This window comes from Tamandua tetradactyla, chromosome 20 (genome assembly GCF_023851605.1).
Source record: "Tamandua tetradactyla isolate mTamTet1 chromosome 20, mTamTet1.pri, whole genome shotgun sequence".
In the NCBI taxonomy this organism is placed as follows: Eukaryota; Metazoa; Chordata; class Mammalia; order Pilosa; family Myrmecophagidae; genus Tamandua; species Tamandua tetradactyla.
In genome coordinates, this window is record NC_135346.1 from 35,867,901 (window position 1) to 35,893,038 (window position 25,138).

The 25,138-nt window shown below is 37.0% G+C and overlaps 1 protein-coding gene across 5 annotated transcripts in view; it reads left to right on the plus strand.

Annotated features, from left to right (window-relative positions):
- Window positions 1–25,138, plus strand: part of CNOT8 (CCR4-NOT transcription complex subunit 8) — a 102,984-nt gene that overhangs the window by 32,503 nt on the left and 45,343 nt on the right. For 3 of the 5 annotated variants that reach the window (XM_077137495.1, XM_077137494.1, XM_077137496.1), the window contains exons 3-6: window positions 18,764–18,951; window positions 20,944–21,137; window positions 23,828–23,989; window positions 24,602–24,746. In XM_077137495.1, coding sequence (XP_076993610.1) covers window positions 18,835–18,951; window positions 20,944–21,137; window positions 23,828–23,989; window positions 24,602–24,746 — 618 coding nt within the window. In that variant the 5' untranslated portion in view covers window positions 18,764–18,834. The remainder of the gene's footprint in view (window positions 1–18,763; window positions 18,952–20,943; window positions 21,138–23,827; window positions 23,990–24,601; window positions 24,747–25,138) is intronic. The other 2 variants (XM_077137497.1, XM_077137493.1) reach the window with 1 other exon arrangement.

A 25,138-nucleotide genomic window follows, 5' to 3' on the forward strand; every position in this document is an offset into this window, starting at 1 on the left:
AAAGTGTTGCATAAAGCCCCACATTGGGTAAAATTTGAAAAGTGTATTAGCTTTGACAGTTATTGGTGAAATAGACATTGTATGTATTTTTTTCAAACATGCTCTTTTAAAAAATTTTTTTAATTTTACAAAAAATAAAAGCAATATATTTCAAAATACACTTTAACAATTAGTTGTAGAACAGATTTCAATATTTGGTATGGGTTAGAATTCCACAATTTTAGGTTTTTACTTCTAGCTGCTCTAAGATGCTGGAGACTAAAAGAAGTATCAGCATAATCATTCAGCAGTCATACTCATTTGTTATATCTTACCTCCTCTGTATAACTCCACCATCACCTTTGATCTTTGATCTTTCTCCTTACTCTTCAAGGGTATTTGGGCTATGCCCATTTTAACTTTTTCATGCTGGAAGGGGCTGTCGATAATATAGGATAGTGGGATGGAATTCGTTGATGTTCTGGAGAAGGTGGCCCCTCTGCATTTCAGGACTTATCTGGTCCAGGGACCGATCTGGAGGTTGTCGGTTTCTGAAAAGTTACTCTAGTGCATGGAACCTTCAAACATGCTCTTTTAACTACCTAACTATGTAGTTAGGTGCTGTGCTGGTCAAAGAAAAATCTGTAAGTTATCTAAATCTGCGAATTGGGTAAAAAGGAAATCCTAAACCTTTGTTTACTAAATCTTACATTTAGATTTGACCTTAAGCTGGAATGAAGGGGTTAAAGGAGAAAAAAAATAAGTTTTCTGGGAGATCCTTCAGGTGGGATTTGAGTTAGAATGGTCCCAAAGATCAATTTTACTCATTAACTTTAAAATGAGGATTAGATTAAAAGGATTTTAAGGGAGCATATGTGAGGTAAAAGGGAAGGTGCAAAATGTGCCACTTTTCAGGTATGTGTATAGGGTGTTAAAAATAATCTCAATACAATTAGGAAGCTGGCTTATTAGTTGAAGGATGAAGGAAGAGAGTCAAATCATAGAGGGAAGGTTCTATACAATGCAAAATCTTGGCTTAATTTTGAAGTATAGGTATACCTCATGTCAACATGCAATTTAAGATTATATAGCGCAAGAAGCTGGCTCAGGTTTGATTAAGAAGAGATGGAGGCATCGCCTTGGAGAAGGAACACTGTTACAAACACACGATTAATCTCAAAATAGGTTGAGGGTGTGGGTATTTCCAACCTCTTAGATGATAGTAAAACTACCTAGTTTTCCCAGTGGGTCAGTGTCCTCTTGCTAAGAGATCACTTGACCAATATTTTTAATGTCTTGTATTCCAGATCAAGATTTCAGAATGTATTTCCTCATGGCAATAAAGTTACAAAATTATAACCTATAATTTTCCTGGCATATGAGGTATTCATAAGGTCTTTGAGCTTTTTAGGTTCTACCAATTTTAGTTGTAGATATAACAGAAGCAATATGCAAACACTTTTAAAATGCTCATTTTAAAGTTTAAGACAGTTCTAGTTTGCTAGCTGCTGGAATGTGATGCACTGGAAATGGAATGGCTTTTAAAAAGGGGAATTTAATAAGTTACAAGTTTGCGGTTCCTAAGGCCGTGAAAATTTCCAAATTAAAGCAAGTCTATAAAAATGACCAAATCAAGGCACCATCAAGAGATTACCTTCACTCAAGAAAGGCCAATGAGTTCAGCGTTTCTCTCTTATCTAGAGAGGCACATGGTGAATATGGCGATGTCTACTAACTTTCTCTCCAGGCCTCTTGCTTCATGAAGCTGCCTAGGAGGCATTTTCCTTCTCCGAAGGTTGCTGACTGGTAGACTCTGTGTGGTTGTTGTGGCTGTCCTCTTGTTCTCATGGATTTTCTGTCATTATTGTGGCTTTCTCGTCATTCTTTCACTTTCTTTCCAAAATGCTTCCTTTTTAAAGGATTCCAGTAGACTAATCAAGACCCACCTGGAATGGGTGGGGCCACACCTTTGTGAGGATAATCTAAAGAAGTTTCCAGCATTCTGTGCTGGATCGGGTTTAAAAGAAATGATTGCTCCAAGATTAGATCAGGATTAAAACATGGCTTTTCTACGGTTCATAATGCTTTCAAACCAGTACAACAACTATGTATTATCTGATAGTACACAATATGCTCATATTTTAGATGCACATATAAAGGATGAAAACAGAAATTGTGTCTGATGGTTAATAGAAGCACAGTCCCATAACAGTAATAAAAATTAAATTTGCCTTTAAAATAATTTTTGCAAATTGTTTCTATCTTGTTTTTTTATAATTTCAAGTAGTTAAAACTACATAAGGACTTTATGAATATCCTACTCCCAAATTATTTGATATATTATAGGTTAACGTTTGTGGACTTGTTTAGAACCTAACACCATTTACAATATTGTTTGAGTTATAAGAAAACAAACAAAAACCTTACAAATGTACTCTTAGAGCATAACTTGTTTGAAAGCTGGGAATTGCTTTATTTAAAAATTAAATCTTGGGCAGGCCACAGTGCCTCAGCAAGTAGAGTTCTTGTCTGCCATCCTGGTGCCTGCCCTTGCAAAAAAAAAAAAAAAAGAAAATGAAAACCTCATTAGCAATACCCTTAAGAGTATCCTCAATGCTGCTACCGAACAAGCTGAAGGCAATAATTTTCTGTGATTATAAGTTCTCACCAGGTATTATCATGATAAATTATTAGAGTCTGGATCTAGCTAGCAATAAGTTATAATTGATTTTGCACTGAAAGTTATTTCTTGGGCTTTGATTAGATGGACAATTTTAAGTTTAGGTTTTTCTGTTTTCTATCACTGTTACTTGTGCCCTGAGCTTTTAAATTAAAATGGTATGTGAAATATTTCACCATTATGCATATTTCTGGGATAGCTAAAATTTACAGTGATTTTAAAAGTTGGCATATGAAATATCTCAAATAATAGACAATAATTCAAAGCAGAGAAAATATTCAACTATTGAGATCAACCCACTTAACTTTTGGAAGAAAATCAAGCAGTTTCCTGGCTTGAATGCTTTATTCTCTAAAATAATGATCAATGGAGGATTATTATTTTTTTTCTTTTTAAATTTTGCCTGTATACTGGGAAGGGGATAATAATATATCAAAGTGGTTACAGGCATTATTTGCTTTTCAGGTAACATGCAGTAACAAAGATGTGATCTCATTTCCTCATAAGTGTATGACATGAAGTTACTTTCACTGAGAATATTTAGTATAAAGAATAGAATCATAGAATGGGCAATCCCAGTATGTCACCTATAAATGACATTTTAAAGAAGCTGCTTCTAGTGTGGTTTTAATTTTCATATTGTGTTTTTTATCCCCATAAGTTATGTTCTTTTTTTAAATTTTCTGATGTTTTTGTCAAATGTTGTCTTCCTTTTATCCTTTAGTTCTATACCCAAATGTAGTTTATTTTTGTTCATGTTTTCCTTTAGCTTCTTGCATTGATTTAGGAGATTTGACTGAACATCTTTGATTAGTTGTTCCACTGTGTTTCCTCTGAAGTTTTAATTTATTGCTTGACTGAGACATCGTTCCTGTGGCTTGTGATCTTTTGTTGATGTCTGGGCTTTGATATATATATATATTTTTAACATTTTTTATTATGAAATATAACATATATACAAAAAAACCCGATAAATTTCAAAATACGTTACAAGTAGAGAACAGATTTCAAAGTTTGGTAGGGATTACTGTTCCACAGTTTTCAATTTTAAGTTTTTCCTTATAGTTCATTTGATTATTTTGAAGTACTAACTCTAGAGGTCAGCTTCTCTTTTTTGCCTAGGTTTTAGTGTAGATTGGCTGTGTGTTGAGACTCTTCTTGAACAGTCTAGTTTATAGTGAACCTTTAGAGGCCCGTGTTTAGCAGTTCAGATTCTCAGGTCTTTCTGTACTTGTCTCTTGTACTGGGCGTGTGTAGATACTGTTAAGATTACCCTATTATGTGTGACTGTTACCATGGAAGGAGGGGGTTTCCTTTTCTCTGTTCCTCTTCTGGCAGTCCTGGGCTGTTCTCTTTGTTTTTATGCAGATTTTCCAGTGGCTGTAATTTGCTCAACTCCTCTCTCACTTCTGGGCCACCTTTTCACTACAGATTTCAACCCTGGGTATGTCCTGCCATATAGCCGTTCACTCTTGTTTTCATGCTGCTTTTCTCTGTCTAGCACAGTGTTGAATAACTGTGGTGATGGTGGGCATCCATATCTTGTTTCTCATCTTAGAGGGAAATCTTTCAGTTTCTCACCATTGAGTATGATGTTAGCTGTGGGTTTTTCATATGTCCTTAATCATGTTGAGGAAGTTTCCTTCAGTTCCTGTCTTTTGAAGTGTTTTTATCAAGAAAGAATGCTGGATTTTGTCACATGCCTTTTCTTTGTCAATCAGATGATCATGTGTTTTTTCCTTTTCATTTTGTTAGTGTGTATTTTGTTAATTGTTTTTTTTGTGTGTGTTGAACTATTCTTGCATAACTGAAATAAAAACCACTTGGTTATGGTGTATAATTTGTTTAACATGATATTGGATTTGATTTGCAAGTATTTTGTTGAGGATTTTTGCATCTATATTCATTAGAGATTGGTCTATAATTTTTTTTTTCTTGTAATATCTTTAGCAGGCTTTGGTATTAGGATAATGTTGGCTTCATTGAATGAATTAGGTAGTGTCCCTCTTCAGTTTTTGAGAAGAGTTCGAGCAGGATTATATTAGTTTTTCTGGGAATGATTGGTAAAATTTACCTGTGAAACCACCTAGTCCTGGACTTTTCTTTGTTAGGAATTTTTTGATGACTAATCAAGTCTCTTTACTTGCAATTGATTTGTCTTTTATTTCTCCTTGAGTCAGTGTAAGTTGTTTGTGTGTTTCTAGGAAATTGTCCATTTCATCTGAATTGTCTAGTTTATTGACATACATTTGTCCACTGTATCCTCTTAGGATCTTTTTTATTATTATGGGTTCTGTGGTAATGAGCCTTCCTCTCATTTCTGATTTTGCTTATTTGCATAGTCCTTCTTTTTGTCTTTATCAGTCAGAACTTAACTATCAGTCTAGTTAAAGGGTTGTCAATTTTATTGGTCCTCTCAAAGAATCAACTTTTAGTTTTATTGATTGTACTTTTTTTTGTCCTTCATTTCATTTGTTTACATTTTAATCTTTATTATTTCTTTCCTTTTTCTTGCTTTGACATTAGTTTTTTGTTCTTTCTCTAGTTTCTCCAGGTATTCAGATAGGTCTTTGATTTTAGCTCTTTCTTCCTTTTAAATATAGGCATTCAGGGCTATAAATTTCCCTCCGTACTGCCTTTGCGGAATCCTGCAAGCTTTATTGTGTTCTGTACTTGTTTTCACTCATCTCATCATATTTACTTATTTCTCTAGCAATTTTGTCTTTGACCTACTGATTGTTTGGGAGGGTATTGTTTAATTCCATATATTTGTGAATTTTCCAGTTCTCTGGTTGTTTTTGATTTCCAGCATCATTCCATTATTATCAGAGAAAGTGCTTTGTATAATTTCTGTCTTTTAAAATTTATAACCTGTTTTGTACCCCAGCATGTGGTCTATCCTGGAGACTGTTCTATATATGTCTGTTAGATCTAGTTCATTTTATCATCTTATTTAGGTTCATGTTTCCTTATTGATCTTCTGTTTAGATGTTCTCTCTGTTGAAGAGAGTGGTGTGTTGAAGTCTGCAACTGTTATTGTAGAGACGTCTGTTACTCCTTTTGTTGTACTGATGTTTGCTTCGTGTACTTTGGGGCACCTTGTTTAGATGCATGGGTATTTATGATTGTTATTTCTTCTTGGTGAATTAATAGTGGGATTGCCCCTTTTACTAATATATAGTGTTATTCTCTGTCTTTTATAGCAGTGAAAGCAGTTAAAGTCTATTTTGTTTGATACTAGTATAGCTATCCCAGCTACAGATAGAACGTATGTATTTTTTATCCATTCTGCCGATTTGTGTCTTTTGATTGGGGAGTTTAATCTATTAAAATTCAGTGTTACTATTGTAAAGGCAGTACTTACTTCAACCATTTTATCTTCTGTCTTTTATTTGTCAGATATATATTTTCCTCATTTTATCTGTTTAATTTACAGTTGCTGATAATCTTCATTTCTATATTCTCTTGCAAACCCTCTTTCCCTTTCCTTTTCTTTTTAGCCAGCAGAACTCCCTTTATACTTCTTGTACGGCAAGTCTCTTCTTATTAACAAACTATGTTTATCTGTGAATATTTTAAACTCTTCTTTTCTTTTTTTTTCACATGGGCAGGCTCCAGGAATTGAACCTGGATCTCCGGCATAGCAGGTGAAAATTCTTTCACTGAGCCACCATTGTCCGCCCTCTCCCTCATTTTTGAAAGACACTTTTACTGGATAAAGAATTCTTGGCTGACAATTTTTCTCTTTCGGCGTCTTAAATATATCATACCACTGCTTTCTTGCCACCATGGTTTCTGATGAGAGATCAGCACTTAGTCTTATTGGGTTCCCTAAATGCTTTCAGAATTCTCTTTCTCTTTCACATTTGACAGTCTGCTTAGTATGTGTCTTGGAGTGGGTCTATTCACTTTTTTTTTTTAACATGGGCAGGCACCGGGAATCGAACCCGGGTCCTTGGGCATGGCAGGCAAGCATTCTTACCTGCTGAGCCACTGTGGCCCAAGGGCCTATTCACTTTTATTCTGTTTGGAGTACATTAGAGTTCTTGGATTTGCATGTTCATGTATTTTATAAGAGTTGGGATGTATTCAGTCATTATTTCCTCAAATATTCTTCCAGGCCCTTTTCCCTTCTCTTCTTCTGGAATACCCATTATCTGCATGTTTGTGTATGTGCTTTGTGCTGTCAATTGCTTCCAGGAACCCCTGTTCAAAATTTTCCACTCTTTTCTCCATCTGTTTTTTTGTCTGTTCGGATGTTGATCTCTATCTTCTACCTTGCTGATCCTTTCTTCTGCCTCTTCAAATCTGCTGTTGTGTGTTTTTTGTATTTTTACAATACATTATTTTTAATTTGATCTGTAGTGGTTTCACTGTTGTTTTTCTTTGTGTGCTTTCAAATTCTTCTTTATGCTCACTTGGTGTTTTCTGAATATCCTTTATCTTTTTAGCCATCTCCTTGAATAGATTAAGGAAATTTGTTTGAACATCTTTATTTCCAAATTCTGTGTCTCCTCTGACTTTTTAATATGTCCCTTTTACTGGTTCATCTCTTCCTACGTTTTAGTATACCCAGTGATTTTTTGCTAATGGTTATCTGCTTATCTTGATGAGTTTCTTCTGAAAATTGGTTACCCTCTTTTGTCTAGAATTTTGTTGTGGATTGGATTTATATTAAGGCTCTTCTTTGACGGTTGGATCATCTGTATTCCCCAACCGAAGGGCCAGGTACCCATTCAGAGGATGTAGACCAGATTCAGTGGGCCCTGGAAGAGAGTCTTGAAAGACTCCAAAAAGCACGCTCCCCTCCCCCCACCCCCTTTTTCCTTTCTTGTCACTAGGCTGCACTTTCTGGCATGCCCAGCAGATGGCGATCTTCAGCTTCCTATTCCCCTCAGCCCTGTGAAGGCAGTCTGTTACGGCTTTTTGCCAGATTCACCTCTGAAGCAGTGGAAAAAGTGGCACTGACAGTGTCTGACTTGGATGAGGTGAAATTATGGGGATCCTGTGTTCTAACGTTGTTGGCCAGTATTTGGCTCAGTGTGGGGCACTGTCCTCTGTACTTAGGGTAGAGGAATCCCATGGCCATCTTAGCCCACAGCCAGCCTACAGATAAGGATTGGGCTGCCTGCCACTGCTTCCTGTGAGGGTGGAGTATGGGTACCCATGAGGCATGGATGGGAATTATTCACAGTCTCTGACCATGGTTTCTCACTTTCTTTGCCCTCTATTTCCTTGAGTGTTGTACTGATTTCCTTAGGTCTCCAGATCCTTGAGCAGTAGATTCGGAGTTTCTACCTGGCTACTCACTGCTTTTGGGAGAGAAGTATGTTCTGTTGCTCCCCCCCTAATCCTCCATTTTGGAAGTCGCCTGGGATCCTTTTATATGCAGCACTCCTCAGTGGCTTGTGTTCTGCCCTGGGCCTCTGGTCTTGGGCCCTGTGTCTTGAAGTGTGTGGGCTCTCCCTCTTTTTTTTTTTAATAAAGGTTTTTTTTTTAATTGTAAAATATAACATATATACTGTTCTATTTTGCTAGCTGCCAGAATGCAATATACCAGAAACAGAATGGCTTTTAAAAAGGGGAATTTAATGAGTTGCTAGTTTACAGTTATAAGGCCGAGAAAATGTCCCAATTAAAACAAGTCTATAGAAAAATATCCAATCAAAGGCATCCATCCAGGGAAAGATGCCTTGGTTCAAGAAGGCCGATGAAGTTCAGCATTTCTCTCTCAAATGAGAAGGCATGTGGTGAACACAGTCAGAGTTTCTCTCTCAGCTGGAAGGGCACGTGGTGAACACAGCATCATCTGCTAGCTTTCTTTCCTGGCTTCTTGTTTCATGAAGCTCCCCGGGAGGTGTTTTCCTTCTTCATCTCCAAAGGTCACTGGCTCATGGACTCTCTGCTTCATGATGCTGTAGCAGTCTCTGCTCTCTCTCTCTCCGAATCGCCTTCATTCTCCAAAATATTTCCTCTTTTATAGGACTCCAGAAATTTATCAAGACCCACCCGAATTGGTGGAGACATGTCATTACCTAATCCAGTTTAACAACCACTCTTGATTAAATCACATCTCCAGGGAGATGATCTCATTACAGTTTCAAACATACAGTATTGGATAGGGATTATTCTGCCTTTACGAAATGGGATTTTGATTATAACATGGCTTTTCTAGGGGACATACATCCTTTCAAACCAGCACACTCTGGATATGGATTTGCATTCCCTGCATGCAATACTTCTGCAAAAACTACTATATGTGGAATAACAGAATGCGTTATCCACCGTCATGGTGTTCCATACAGAATGGCTTCTGATCAAGGAACTCTCATCACAGCAAATGAAGTGCGGGAATGGGCACATGTTCATAGAATTCTCTGGTCTTATCACATTCCCCATCATTTGAGGCAGCTGGGTTAATAGAACAGTGGAATGGCCCTTTAAAAACCCAATTTTGGTGCCAACTAGGTGGTAATACCTTGTTGGACTGGGACAGTGTCCTCTAGGAGGCTGTTTATGCTCTGAATCAGTGTCCACTCTGTGGTGCTGTTTCTTCCATAGCCAGAATTAACAGGTCCAGGAATCAAGGGGTGGAAATGGAAGTGGCACTACTACTCACTTTAACCCCTAGTGAACCACTAGGAAAATTTTTACTTCCTGTCCCTGAAGCTCTGCTAGTCTACAGGTCTTAGTTCCAAAAGGAGAAGTGCTTCTTCTAGGCAACACAGCAATGATTCCATTGAACTGGAAGTTAAGACTGCCACCTCACCCACTTTGGGCTTCCACTGAATCAACAGGCATGAAAGGGAATTACTGTTCTGTCTGGGGTGATTGATCCTGATTATCAAGGGGAAATAGGACTGCAACTACACAGTGGAGGTAAAGAAGAGTTTTCTTGGAATACAGGAGATCCTCTAGGGTGTCTCTTAGTACTACCATGCCCTGTGTTCTAGTTTGCTAGCTGCCAGAATGTGATATACCAGAAATGGAATGGCTTCTAAAAGGGAGAATTTGTCAAGCTGCAGTTTACAATTCTAAGACCATGAAATATCCCAATTAAAGCAAATCTATTAAAATGTCCTAATTAAGGCACCAGAAAAGGTTATCTTCACTCAGGAAAGGCTGATGAAGTTCAGGGTTTCTCTCTTAACTGGATAGACACATGGCGAACATGGTGATGTCTGCTAGCTTCCTCTCCAGGCTTCTTGTTTCATGAAGCTCCCCTGGGGATGTCCTCCTTCTTCATCTCCAGAGGTCTCTGGCTGTGTGGGCTTGTGGTTCTCATGACTCTCTCATTATTCTCTCCAAAATATTTTCTCTTTTAAAGGATTCCAGTAAAATAATCAAGATCCACTTGGAATGGGTGGAGTCACATCTCCCTCTAATTAACACCCACAATTGGGTGAGCCACATTTCTGTGGAGCGAACTCAATCAAGCTTCCAACCTATAGTACTGAATAGGGATTAAAAGCAACTGTTGCCTCCACAAGATTGGATTAGGTAATGCATGGCTTTTCTAGGTATATAAATCCTTTCAAACTGGCACACCCTATGATTAAAGTCAGTGGAAAACTGCCCAATCTAGGTAGAACTAATGGCCCAGAAATTTCAGAAATGGAGGCAAAGAACCATGGCCAGCTGAAGTGCTTGCTGAGAGTAAAGGGAACATGGAATGGGTAGTCAAAGAATGTAGTGATAAATATGAACTACAGCCATGTGACCATGACAGAAATGAGGACTGTGATTGTATGAATATTTCTCCCTGTTTTGAGTGTGTTTGCATTTGTACACAAGCAAATGTCTTGTTTTCCTCTTATCATGTGATATAAGTTGTATTGTTCATGGTACAGTATTTAAGTCATAGGATATGAAGTTGAAGAGTGAAAGTTACCTAAGGACTTGAACCCTATTCTGGAGAAATATAATGTATTTCCAGCTGTACACAGGACAGTTGAATATTGTTAGGTGAAACATGTCTGTTATTTTGTTTCATTTGGAAATTAAATGTGTTTCAAGGTGATGCATATAGCTGCTAAGTTGGAAAGGGGTGGACTGTGGTGGTTAGGTTCTGGTGTCAACTTGGCCAAATGATTATGCCCAGTTGTCTGGTCAGGCAAGCTACTGGCCTTGCTGTTGCTGCAAGGATATTTCATGGCTGGTTGATAAACCAGAAGGTTTGTGTATTAAACCATCAAGTCATTTGTTGCATCTGCGGCTGATTAAATCTGTGATCAACTAAGGAGTGCCTCCCACAAGGAGCTAATGCAATCAGTCGAAGGTGTTTAAGGAAGAAGACTCTTTCATTCCTTCTCCAGCCAGCAAACCTCTCCTGTGGAATTGTCCAGACCCTTCATGGAACTGCCAGCTTTACAGTCTGCCCTACGGATTTTGGACTATTCAATTCCCATGGTTGCAGGAGACACCTTTATAAGTCTCATATTCATAGATTTGTTGTGTAGGTTCTGTTTCTCTAGAAAACTAACGCAATACCCTTTAGCAGTTGTTGTATATTCAAAACTCCTCTGGAGTTTTGATTTAGTCCTATGGCTGGGCCATTTCTGCTTTGTTCTTCACGTAGTTCATGATTTTCTGTTGTGTTTGGGGCATTTGATTATCTTAATAAGGTTATTTTGCACGTTGGTTTCCTTCACTCACCTAAAGTTTTGTATTTACTTGGTTTTGCATTGAAGGCTCCTTTTTTTTTTTTTTGGTTGACAGATGTGATTGTTTATTTCTTCTAAACATTTTTTTTTATTAATTAAAAAAAATTAACATTTAGAAATCATTCCATTCTACATATGCAATCAGTAATTCTTAATATCATCACATAGATGTATGATCTTCATTTCTTAGTACATTTGCGTCGATTTAGAAAAAGAAATAGCAAGACAACAGAAAAAGAAATAAAATAATAATATAGAGGAAAAAATAAAAACTACAAAAAATATATATAAAAAAACTATAGCTCAGATGCAGCTTCATTCAGTGTTTTAACATAATTACATTACAATTAGGTAGTATTGTGCTGTCCATTTTTGAGTTTTTGTATCCAGTCCTGTTGCACAGTCTGTATCCTGAAGGGCTCCTTTTATACTTGGTTTGTCAGTAATTCACTGCCAAACTAAGGCCCTGAACTCATGTAGGGGGTACGATTCAAGTAGAGTGTCTATTAAAAGATTGGCTGTGGTGTACCATACAGGGGACCTGGGCCCATTTCCTTGCCCCTGCATCTAATAAAAGGAATAATAATAATAAAAAAAAATGGAACAACAACAACAGCAACAAAACACACCTCAACATTAGTAGGCCACAAATTCAGAAGGAGGTATATCCCAAGATATGTTTGGAATGAACTCAGACTGGTGTCTACCAAAGGGAGAGAAAATTTAAGAAGTAAAAAATAAGTAGAATGATAAAAATAAAAAATAAAAAGTAATGTATAAAAATGTAAATATATAAAATACATAAAAATAAAAAGTAAAAAATAACAGTATTATTATTAATAAAATATGTATAGAGGGCCACGGTGGCTCAGCAGACAGAGTTCTTGCCTGCCATGCTGGAGATCTGGGTTTGATTCCTGGTGCCTGCACATGTAAAAATAAATAAATAAATAGAATAAAATATGTATAGAGAAAAAAATACTAATAAAAAAAACAAGAAGGGAAAAAGAAAAGAATTTTAGGAAAAAAATAAAAACCTATATAGAAAGGGAATTAGCCAGCCTGCACTAAACCCTTCTCACCAGTAGGTGATGATCCTGAGACATCTCCTCCCTTCAAGCTCTCTCCTTCCAGACTGCAGCAGCCAACCTGCACTTACTGCTTTTCCCCAGAAGGTGGCATGCCCGAGGGTCCTCTTCCTTTAGGCCTACCCCTTCCCAACTGCAGTGGCTGAAGATGGGCCTGTATCATGGAGGGGCTGCTCCTGGCTGGCCCTGTCCCATGGATCAGCTGTCCTTCAGTATCTGGTGGGTCCCCCAGACACCACACCCATGGGGCCACACCAGCTATTTCTGGCACACAGCAGGGTGATCACTACCAGTGCCTGGTGGCCCAGCCCCCCCCCCCCCCCCGTGGTGTACAGATTGTGTCTGTGGGGGATGTCTCTGGAGTCCCTACAGGTGCTGTTGACTATGGACCTACATGGGGAGGTGTTATAGTTTGCAAGCTGCCAGAATGCAATATACCAGAAATGGAACAGCCATTATGAGGGGGAATTCATTAAGTTGAAGTTTACAGTCCTAAGGCAGTGAAAATACTCAATTAAAGGAAATCTAAATATAAAAATGTCCAAATTAATTCACCAACAAGGGGTTAACTTCACTCAAGAAAGAGCAATGAAGTTTAGGGTTTCTCTCAACTGGAAAGGCACATGGCAAACATGGACGTCTGCTAGCTTTCTTTCCATGCATCTTGTTTCATGAAGCTCCTCTGGGGGATATTCCTTCTTCATCTCCAAAGATATCTGGCTGCGTGAGCTATGCTGCTCTGAAACTTTATCTAAAATGTTTCCTCTTTTAAAGGATTCCAGTAAACTAATCAAGACCCAGCTAGATGGGTGGAGTCACATCTCCCTCTAATCAAAGGTTAATACCCACAATTGGATGTGTCACATTGCCACAGAGATAATATAATCAAGTCTCCAACCTATTTCTGAGTACTGAATAGGAATTTAAAGAAATGGCTGCCTTCACAAGATGGATCAGGATTAAAACATGGCTTTTCTGAGGTACAAAATCCTTTCAAACCAGCACAGGAGTTTTTCCCAGCCAGCAGCTGGGGCAGGTTTGAGTGGAGGAATGGTCAGTTTGTTCAAATTTGCACCTCCTCTCAAGTTGCTGCCCGCTCCTGGTGGGATCACGGTTGATCGACCCACCCCATTATTCCCGATCCAATCACCCCATCTCTCCTCCCCAAAACACCCTAGAGACCACTGCAGTCCTGAGTGTTTTCTCCCAGTCCCCTATCTTGTTCCACAGAGCAGGCATGAATTTTATCCACTCCACTCTGCCGTCTTCTTGGAAGTTCCTCCTCAGTTTTGAAAGATAGTTTTGCTGGATATAGAATTCTTGGTTGGCAGTTTTTGCTTTCAGCACTTTAAATGTCATCTTACTGTTTTTTGCCTCCATAGTTCCTGATGAGAAATTGACACTTAATTTTATTGACACTCCCTTGTACATGACATATTGTTACTCTCTTGTGGCTTTCAGAATTCTCTCTTTATCTTTGGCATTTGACAGTTGAAGTATAATATGCTGTGGCAAGGGTGTATTGGATTTATTCTGTTTGGAGTTCATTGAGTGTCTTGAACGTGTATATTCATGACTTGTTGAATTTTGGAAGTTTTCAGCCATTATTTCCTACAAGATTCTTTCTGGCCCTTTCTCTTTTTTCTCCTTCTGAGACTCCCACCATGCATATATTGGTATGCTTCCTGCTGTCCCACAGTTTCCTCAGTTTTTGTTCACTTTTCTTCTTCTTTCATCTACCAGTTCTAATCTGCTGTTGAACTCCTCTTGAGGTTTTAAAATTTCTGTTCCTGTGTTCTTCAGTTCTGTTTTTTTTTTTTTTTTTTTTTTTAGCACATTTAGGACCATTTTTGAAAGTCTGTCTGGTATGGTGAGATTTCTAATGCTTTAATCTTTTCCTTTGCCTGGGCCATGATTTCCTTTTCCTTTGTATGTTTTGAAACCTGTTGATGAAAATCCTGGACATTCTGATTTTTTAATGTGCTATCACTGCAATTTAGGTTTTGAGGCATCTGCTCTTTATGTATGTGTTCAGCTAGTGTTATGAACAAGCTTACCTTGAATGCCAGGTGCTAAGAAAAAAGAGAAGGAAAAAAGAAAACACTTTCCCCAGTCTTTGCATATTGACCTGTGCAAGTGTTCTCTTCAGGGCTTATTCATTATAGTGAGTTTGGAGAATAGTTCCAAGCCAAAGTATAGGGGTCTTCCTGATCTTTTCTGTGCATGTATCGTGTCTTGGTATACATGTGTGGCCCTAAGAATTCCCCTTTGTACCTAGTTCTGAATGTCTTCTCTTCCCCAGGAAACAGTTTCCTCACAGTCCTTGGCACTGCACTTATGTCCTACCATCAGCAGTCCTTTGTCCCAGTCAGCGTGACTTGACTACTTTCCTATACCATTCTGTAGAGTGTTCTGTGAGCTGCATTCATACATGAAGGTTAAGTTCTGGGATGGTGAGTCCCTTAGGGCACCACCAGATAGATTTGTCCAAATACACATGCCCTGGTATGTGCATGAAGATTACTTTGCTCCATCCAGAACTGGGACCAGGGATCTGTACTGGGAGCATGGGCCAACTTTGGTGCCATGTTGGTTAGGGGTGGGGAATGGCCTTGTCAGGGGGCCAGGAGATACTGCCTCTTAAGTGGTCTTTTTCTTGATTTGGCTTTCTTCCTGTTACTGCAGTCCTTTAGTTGTTTTCTAGAGCCTCAAGAATGATTCATTTCTGCCGGTTCTTGCTGGTTATCCAGAGCTTCCTTGGGGATCTAGAACCCTAGTGTCTCAATCTGCCATCATGATTGGGATAGGTTCCCTACTGTTTTTTTTTTTTGCCTGCTTGTTAGTCGCAGTCATTGTCTACCACAGTCCTGTGTTTTAACCTTTGGCTTTTCTTCTGGTAACATACATGACTCTAAACTTCCCTTATCACTCACATTCACTGATAATTCTGCACTGTTAATTATATACACAATAATGTACTACCATCAACTTTATCCATTTTTGCATTATTAAATTCAACCTAGTTACAAATTCTTAATATTTTAAGCAATCGCTCCCCATTCTCTACCCTCATTCTATCATTTGGTAACCTATGTTCTAGATTCTTTGTCCATGAGTTTACATATGATAATTAGTTCATATTAGTGAGATCATGCAATATTTGTCTTTTTGTGTCTGAGTTATTCCACTCAACATGATCTCAAGGTTCATCCATGTTGTTGCATGCTTCAGAAGACTTCATTCCTTCTTACTGCAGAATAATACTCCATTGTTTGTATATACCATATTTTGTTTATCCATTCATTAGCTGATGGACACATGGGTTGTTTCCATCTTTTTGTAATTTTGAATCATGCTGCTATGAAAATCGGTGTGCACATGTTTGTTTGTATCTCTCCTTTCAGTTCTCCTGGTTATATACTGAGTAGTGGAATTGCCGGATTGTAGGGTGGATCTAGCTTGCTGAGGAACCAGCAAACCATCTTCCACAGTGACTGTATTTTGCATTCCCTTCAGTTCCCTACTGATTTTAGGATGCCTTTTTCTTGATTCAGTGCGTGCCCTGTTGCTGCAATCCTTTAACTGTTTTATGGAGCATTGGGAGAGATGTTTCTGCTAGTTCTTGCTGGCAAAGCTTCTATGGGGGGATGGAGTCCTGAAACTTCTCACTTTATTATCTTGATTGGGGCCAGGTCTACAAATTTTGATTGGTTGATATGTCTTCTGACGCTTTTAATTCCTGCAATTGATTTGTTAAAGAAACTGAATTGTCCTATAGTTTCCCCCATCTGGATTTTGCTGATTACATCTCTATGGTGTCATTTCTTTCCTCTGTATCTGTAGCTAAATCCACCTTGATTGGCTCTAAGTTGGATTTATTTTTTTGGCAGGAGCATTTCACAGTGGATGGTGTATTCTATGTTAGAAGCACATAATATACTAGTTTTCTCTTTTTGTGATGATTACAGCAATTTTGAGTATTTTGAAAACTCTATCGAGGTTTAATTTACTTACTATAAAATTCACCCATTTTAATGTACAGTTTGGATATTTTTAGTAAATTTACCTAGTTATGCTATCACTAATATAATTATTTTGGGAACATTTTTATCATGCAGTAAGATAGCTTAATTACAGCTGATCCCCAGTTCTGTTCCCAACCAGCTCTAGTCTTCTTTCTGTATTTTTAGATTTGCTTTTTCTGGGTATTTCATATAGATGCCATTATGATTATTGCCCAAATCTTTAAATTCATTGGTGGTTAAAAATTCTAATTCTTTCATTCCGTATTCATTTATTAGCTGTAAAACTTTTATAAAGGGAAACTTCCCCTTAACTACTCTTTGACTACTCAGTGATACAGTTTATACTCAAAAGACAAGATACATATTTTAAAATAATAAGTTGTTTCACTAACATTTTCAGGTGGTAACCTGATTTATATTCTTAGTTTGTTATGAACTCATGGATTAAAAAGCCTATCTGAGAATTTCAATACACTGTAGTAATTTAATGATGTTTATGTTTTCTTTGGCCAGTGGGAATCTCTTCAAATTGATTCCTGAAGTCTTTTAACACAACTCGAGTAGTCTTATGAGAGCTTCTTCGCTGAATAGCCTTGTTCCAAGGGTTTAGTGTGAATGCCTTCTAGTTTTCCTCTTCTTAAGCTTGCTTTTTCCCACATGGAGGCCCAAAAAGTTTTGCTTTGGTCTCTTGTTGCTTTTGCTTTTCTGGAAACATCTGTGAAAAGCCCAAGAGTGATACCCACTTACTGTTATAGTAGTTTATGGTTGTGTTTGAAAGAAAACCAAAAAAAGGAATTGCATTGTTTCAGTTAGGGAAATAAAGAGTGAGGTGGCACTGATTTAACATTAATGGGCATAGAAAATAGCACTCAGCCCTTTTGCAGGGAAAAATCTTATATACAATTTAGAATCTAAAGTTCTGAGACCTGTCATTTTCTTAATTTTGGTCTTTTAGTGGAATTATTTCTACATTCACTCTGAACATCTGCCCTTTTTTGATGTTATTTGTTTACTGCAAGCTTTTAATTTGTGCTCATTGTGTATTGAACAGTAATAGCCCTTTTAATTATTAACAAAAACAAGAGGAGAATTAGATTCTTCCTTTAAGAAGTTTCGACCTATTATTTGTTAGGGAAATACCATACAGTCTACTTAGGTTTAACAAGTACAGTTTCAGAGAAACATCTGTTGAAGTGCAGGATACCTGACAGTCCAACAGATTGGTTTGTCAAAGCCAATTGACACTTGAGAATGCCAGTTTTGTTTTTTCCCAGGTTTTCATTGTTGCATCTGCCTATCTTGAAAGTAAAAAGCAGAGATTTTCCTTGCTCTGTTGTTTGGAACTTACATTCATTTTACTGTTTTCTAAGAAATTTTCCTGAATATATATACTGGAGCCCACTATTATGTTGAGGAGCCATGCTTTGGGGTTGCTTTATAGGTAAACGCCCCTATGATAATTAGGGCATTTTATCTCTCATGTTGAGTTTGCTGTAATAATGGCATCACTCAGAGGACTTACTATGCTGAATTTTATCTTTCAGAATACTTTCCCCTCCCAGGTTTCCTCTTGGGAAATATACCATACATCATTCTGTTCCTAATTGAATTATTTATATCTGCCATCTCTATTTTTATTGTTGAATTGCTGTTTAGTTTCTTTACAGGTATTTAAAAGTGGACATGTGGTTGTTAAAAGTTTACATTAGCAAGCCGGTTTGGCTTTTACCATTTAAGTTCCTTCATCATCTATTTGTACAAATCTGAAGAGGTACTATATTAAGTCAGTTAATTACCTGTAATTGTATATGACTTTTCGATTGTGGGGAAATTTTCCTTTGTGTGTGTGTTTGGGGAATCCATGCCCATGCTCATCATATGAATGTAAAGACTAAGAGTTTAGGTCCACACTCTATCAGGATTTCAGACCTTCCAAGTACATTCAAAGTGGCTAAAATGATTCTTTTACTAATGTTTTCAAGATTTGGTGTTGTAAAAAGTGATGTGAAAGTCACAGATAAGAGCATATTTGTCGTCATGGGTGGGCTATTTTAGTTTTTAGTTTAGGGTAGTGGTTTCACTTCTGTACTGAAGGGCAACTTGGCCAAATTGTAGTTAATTTCAGTTTCTTCAGGTTAAAAGAACAGTGTGTGTGTATTTGTGTCTTGACAAAATCAAGTTTCTCCATCATATAAAATGTAAAAAAAAATGTTATGGTCTTAATGTTTCACTTAAACTGATGAAATGATGGTAAAACACCATTTTAATGTCTTTGTGTTGTTGACATATATAAACTTACATGATTTCAAAATATGTTTTTTAATCTAGATAATACCACCCATCGTCTGGCTTGCCTTCTAAAGTAGTCAGCTGAAAGTGACTTCTCAGGTTTCTTCAGGATGCCTGCAGCACTTGTGGAGAACAGCCAGGTTATCTGTGAAGTCTGGGCCAGCAATCTAGAAGAAGAGATGAGGAAGATACGAGAAATTGTGCTCAGTTATAGTTATATTGCTATGGTAAAGAGCTCTCCTCTACTTGACTCACCTGGTATTGGCCTAGGGGATGAGTTTAATGTAAGATTTTAAAAAGAAATGATTATATTACACTAAAGCTGTGGTAAATTAAACTTAAAGGAAGGTCATGCGGCTCTTAGGAAACATCAAGGTAGCTAATGTTTTTGAGAGGTATGTAACCTTTCTAGTATCTTGGAATTTTTGTAATGTTATTCCATGTTCAAAAGTTTTTAAAGCTGAAGTTGTATTAGTCAATAGGGCAAATCTGTCCTACAGATGTCATAAATTTTTGCAGGATTAAAAGTTTTTTTCAGTTAGTTGCCAGCATATACAAATCAGGAGACCTCACTTAAATTCTGCATTTCTGGCATCTTTGGAAAATTGTAAGATCTGGCAGTACAGGCTCCATCTTTCTGCCTGGCACCAAGTGGCTAGACAGGGAGATGAGTATCATAGAATACCAAGGGCCTCCTTTAGATCAGGCATCAGCTCTCTGGTTTGTTCCAGTCCCCATTTTTACTTACCGCCATTTTCATACCCAGCCTGCTTCACTCCTTTCCTTATAGCTGCCTGGAGTTTGTGACTCCTGCTATAGACATTATAGAACTAAGTATTTAGCCTGGTGTTAAGAACTATGATCTCCTCTGGTTGTTTTACTGATTATTTTTTCTGAATGTCTTTGTTTTACTCTTCCATACTGGTACTTTTATTTATATATTGTTCCCAGCTTAGAGTATTCTTTTTTTTTTAAATTTTTTTATTATTTTTTTTTTAAATACCAAAAACACCAAATGCAAACAAACATTCTTAACTTTTGATAATTCCATTCTACATATAATCAGTAATTCACAGTATCATCACATAGTTGCATGTTCATCATCACGATCATTTCTTGGAACATTTGCATCTATTCAGAAAAAGAAATAAAAAGAAAACAGAAAAAAATTCGTATATATCATACCCCTTACCTCTCCCTTTCATTGATCACTAGCATTTCAAAATAAATTTAACATTTGTTCCCTCTATTATTTATTTTTATTCCATATGTTCTACTCGTCTGTTTGCAAGGTAGATAAAAGGAGCATCAGACATAAGGTTTTCACAATCACACAGTCACATTGTGAAAGCTATATCATTATACAGTCATCTTCAAGAAACATGGCTACTGGAACACAGCTCTACATTTTCAGGCAGTTCCCTCCAGCCTCTCCATTACATCTTGACTAACAAGGTGATATATATTTAATGCATAAGAATAACTTCCAGGATAACCTCTCAACTCTGTTTGAAATCTCTCAGCCATTGATACTTTGTCTCATTTCACTCTTCCCTTTTTGGTCGAGAAGGTTTTCTCAATCCCTTGATGCTGAGTCTCAGCTCATTCTAGGGGTTTTCTCAATCCCCTGATGCTGAGTCTCAGCTCATTCTAGGATTTCTGTCTTACGTTGCCAGGAAGGTCCAAACCCCTGAGAGTCATGTCCCATGTAGACACGGGGAGGGTGGTGAGTTTGCTTGTTGTGTTGGCTGGAGAGAGAGGCCACATCTGAGGAACAAAAGAGGTTCTCTTGGGGGTGACAGGCCTAATTTTAAGTAGACTTGACCTATTCTTTGTGGGGTTAGGTTTCATATGAACAAACCCCAAGACTGGGGGCTCAGCCTGTAGCTTTGGTTGTCCACACTGCTTGTGAGAATATCAAGAATTCAACTTCCCCAAGTTTAGAGTGTTCTTAATTGATGATATTTCTACCTGTAGTTATTGAAATACTTATATTTACATCCTGCTTAGGATCTCCAAGTTGTTGCGCAAAGCTTCATGATTATAATGCTCATTCAGTAGATATCAAAGAGATTAGTATTTTAAGATAGATTTTGTTCTCAAACTTGGGGGCTTGTCACATAACTGTTATAAATAGAGGTAAAATTTTTATTTATGAATTACCAATTCAACATCTACTGTTTTGTGAAGTTTTATGATGAGAGACTTTCTTTCTTCAGGATACAGAGTTTCCAGGTGTTGTGGTGCGACCCATTGGTGAATTTCGTAGTTCCATAGATTATCAGTATCAGCTTCTGCGATGCAATGTTGACCTTCTAAAAATTATCCAACTTGGCCTTACATTCACGAATGAGAAGGGAGAATATCCTTCTGGAATCAACACTTGGCAGTTCAATTTCAAATTCAACCTTACGTAAGTGTTTGAGATACTTTCAGTGTTATTCTTAGATATGCTAGATTTGTGCAGACTGTGATTCTAAATGATTTTATTAATTTGAAGTTCTATTTTCATTGTCCCCAAGTAGGGGTTGGATAGAAAGGTCAAGCCAGAAGATGGATTAGGGAATCTCAGAAAGTCTAGTCCTCCTTAAAGAACTCTTGCAACTTAACAATAAAAAAGCCAAATAACCCAATTAAAAAAGGGCAAAAGATCTGAATAGACTGAATAGACATTTCTCCAGAGAAGATATACAAATGGCCAATAAGCATATGAAAAGATGTTCAGCATCATTAGTTATTGGGGAAATGCAGATCAGAACCACAGTGAGAATGAGAGGGAGGGGTAAGGAGTATGGGATGTATGCGTTCTTTTTTCTAGAGTGATACAAATGTTTTAAAAATGATCATGGTGATGAATACACAACTATGTGATGATAATTTGTGAGCCATTGATTGTATACCATGTATGAACTGTATATGTGTGAAGATTTCTCAATAAAAAATTAAAAAAAAAACAAACCACAGTGAGATACCATTTCTTACTCAGTAGGATGGCCATAATAATGCTAATTAAAAAAACCCTGAAGATAACAATGTAAGGATGTGGAGAAATTGGAAACCTTATGCATTGCTGGTGGGAATGTAAAACCGTATAGCCAGTTTAGAAAATAATTTGTCAGTTCCTCAAAAATGTTAAATGAGTAATCATATGATCCAGCAGTTTTACTCGTAGGTATATACCCAAGAAAAGTGAAAACATTTGTGCACACAAAAACTTGTACACATATATTTATAGCATCATTATTCACTGTAGCCAAAAAGTGGAAATAATTCAATGTCAATGAACTGAATATTGGATAAATAAAACATGGTATATCCATACAATGTCATGTTATTCAGCAGTAAAAAGGAATGAAGCATCGGTACATCCTATAACATGGATGAACCTAAATTATGCTAAGTTAAAGAAGCTACTCACAAAAGACCTCATTGTATGATTCCATTTATATGAAATGTCCATAATAGGCAAATTCATAATATACAAAGTAGATTAATAGAAGGAAGTGGTATAGCAGGGTAATAGGGATGTAACTGCTTAATGGGATGAGATTTATTTTGAGGCTATGAAAATGTTCTAAAGTTGATTGTGGTGGTGGTTATATACTTTGTGAATACAGTGTAACTGGGTAAATTGTTTGGTATGTGAATTATATCTCAATAAAGCTGTTTTTTTCTTTTTAAAGTCAGGTCCCAGTTAGGAGATCAGGATTTGAATCACAATTCGGCCATTTTCTAGCTGGGTAATTTTGGGTCAGTCATTTTACCTTCTGTGACTGTTTCCTTATCTGTGAAACAGGATTAAAATAGAAATAAGATATAGAGTATGTGCTAATCAAGGGTAGTTGAATCTAAAGGCTATCTGATAGTGGGAAAATTATGACATAAATTTGGGGGAGATAGATTTTGTTGATTAGAGGAGGTATTCTTATGGGCCCCAGTTCGTTGTCTAACATGGTTTGGAAACATCTGATAGCTCAGGAATGATTTTTTTTTTTTTTTTTTTTTTTTTAAAGACAGAGAGAAGGAAGGAAGGATAGAAGGAAGGAAGGAAGGAAGAAAGGGAAACATCTTTAAACATTTTCTTGTTTTATTGTATTTTGTTTTTCCGTTTTTTGTTACATGGGCTGGGGCCGGGAATCGAACCGAGGTCCTCCGGCATAGCAGGCAAGCACTTTGCCCGCTGAGCCACCGCGGCCCGCCCTGATTTTTTAATTATAGTTTGCAGCTTTTAGAGATTTCTTTGAGGTTCAAAAAGTAATTTGAGGGAGGTGATCTGAACTTTTTCTTTAATTATATTTTTAGTTGATTACCAAAGCTTGTTGTTTGTAACATAGAGATAATATAACACAGGCAAGAAAGAAGTAAGGATTGGTTATTTTTATTGAGGTCTGTGTATGTAGAAGTTTAAAATAACATTTACTTAAGATGAACGAGGAGACTGTAATTTTGAGGCTTTTATTTAGTGGGAAAAAATTAAGATTTAAGTTTAGGAGAGAAACAAATGAAAGGAAAACAGTGTAATCTAGTGGAAAAGGAGTTATTTAGCCTAATTCATTTCCCTACTTTTGTGTTATCTGTATTATAAATACTTCTCTGTTTAAATAAATCTTTACAGTGGAATATTATGCCAGAGTTACAAAGGATGTGGTTTATCCGTTATGTATTGATCTGGAAAGGTTGCCTATGATATACAGATGATGGGATGTAGAGTGTGGGTGTTTGTATGCATAGATTTAGAAAATAGTCTCACAGGCTATATGAACTGAGTTATGAGATTATTTCTGTTGGATGACATTATATAGGAACATTCATATTTTCATTTTCTGCTTTTTAAAACATTTGTGTATTGCCTGATTTTATGTTTTGTTTTGTTTTCTAAACAATGAGTAAATATGTATCTTTTATAGTTGGGAAATTTAATTTGTGTGGAAAAATCCCATTTTCCTCTGTCACAGATATTATCTACTTTGTATACTTCTTAAAATGTTGGACAGAGTGAATCGATCTATTCTTAAATTAAACATTTCAAAAATACTTGTTTTATAATTACAAGGTGATGTCATATTATCTACCATCTAATAAGTGAACCCCCTTTTTTTTTAGAGAGGACATGTACTCCCAGGATTCCATAGATCTCCTTGCTAACTCAGGACTGCAGTTCCAGAAGCATGAAGAGGAAGGAATTGACACATTGCACTTTGCAGAGCTGCTTATGACATCAGGGGTGGTTCTCTGTGACAATGTCAAATGGCTTTCATTTCACAGGTCAGATCCAAAGAATGTGTAATATCTCTCCTGCTTTCATCCTTACTGGAGCAGAGAATTGAATTAAACTTTTTGTGTGGTCCTGTTGGCTCTCTTAATCAGTAGCAATTATTAAGTTGAAATGGTGAATGTTGCTCATGTTGCAGTTTTTAAAAAAAAACTTTTGGCACTCATACTGGTTTGTCTGACTCCATCACATAACCATCGGTGGGTCTAATTTTAAACAGAAAGATCAGAAAGATGGAGGGTGGGGACAATGGCAGAACCTAGTCCTCTTTTTCTTGCCTTTTAAATGACTGCCCTGGAGTTTCTGGAAAGACACTGGAAAGTCAGATGCCCTATACGAGATTACCTTACCTTTTTTGTACTTTTGAATATTTGGTTTGTAAGTGATTATTTATAAACCATTGTGTTCTCTGATTAACTCTCATATTAGTCTGTTATTTAATAGAAGCTTCAGGTTACAGTAAGGTAAACTCATTGGAAAATATGGCTGTGAAGGTTTATAACATGAGGCAGTATTAAAGCTTTGCTTTGAGAAATAAAGTGGATGAGCAGTATGGCTTGATAATTGCTGCTTCTTAACCTCAGTGCCTAATTCTCTCTTTATAGTGGCTATGATTTTGGCTACATGGTAAAGTTGCTTACAGATTCCCGTTTGCCAGAAGAGGAACATGAATTCTTTCATATTCTGAACCTTTTCTTCCCATCCATTTATGATGTGAAATACCTGATGAAGAGTTGCAAAAATCTTAAGGTACACAGTGTTTTTCCTAATACTAATAACATAAAAAAAAAGAACAAAATCCAATCTTATTATTTTCCTTTATCAGTATTTGTTCAGCATTTTTTTAGGCGCTGACATTGTGTTAGACAAGGGTACAATATGGAGCTGATTGGCAGAGGGCTTTGTGAAGCAGCTATCTTTTAACCTGGGCATGAAGGGAGCCCGTCTGTTTTTCTCATCCTAAGGAGGCATTCTTTATGTGAAGCTTGTGGACCTACTGATACAGTTGGCAACATTAGATGTATGTGAGGTTTGTTACAGATGGAGTCTATAATACTAGATTCTCAGAGGGGTTACCCACTGAGGTTTGCTGTCTAGAATTGAAGTGACATTTACTATTTCCTCAAATTTATTTTATGAAG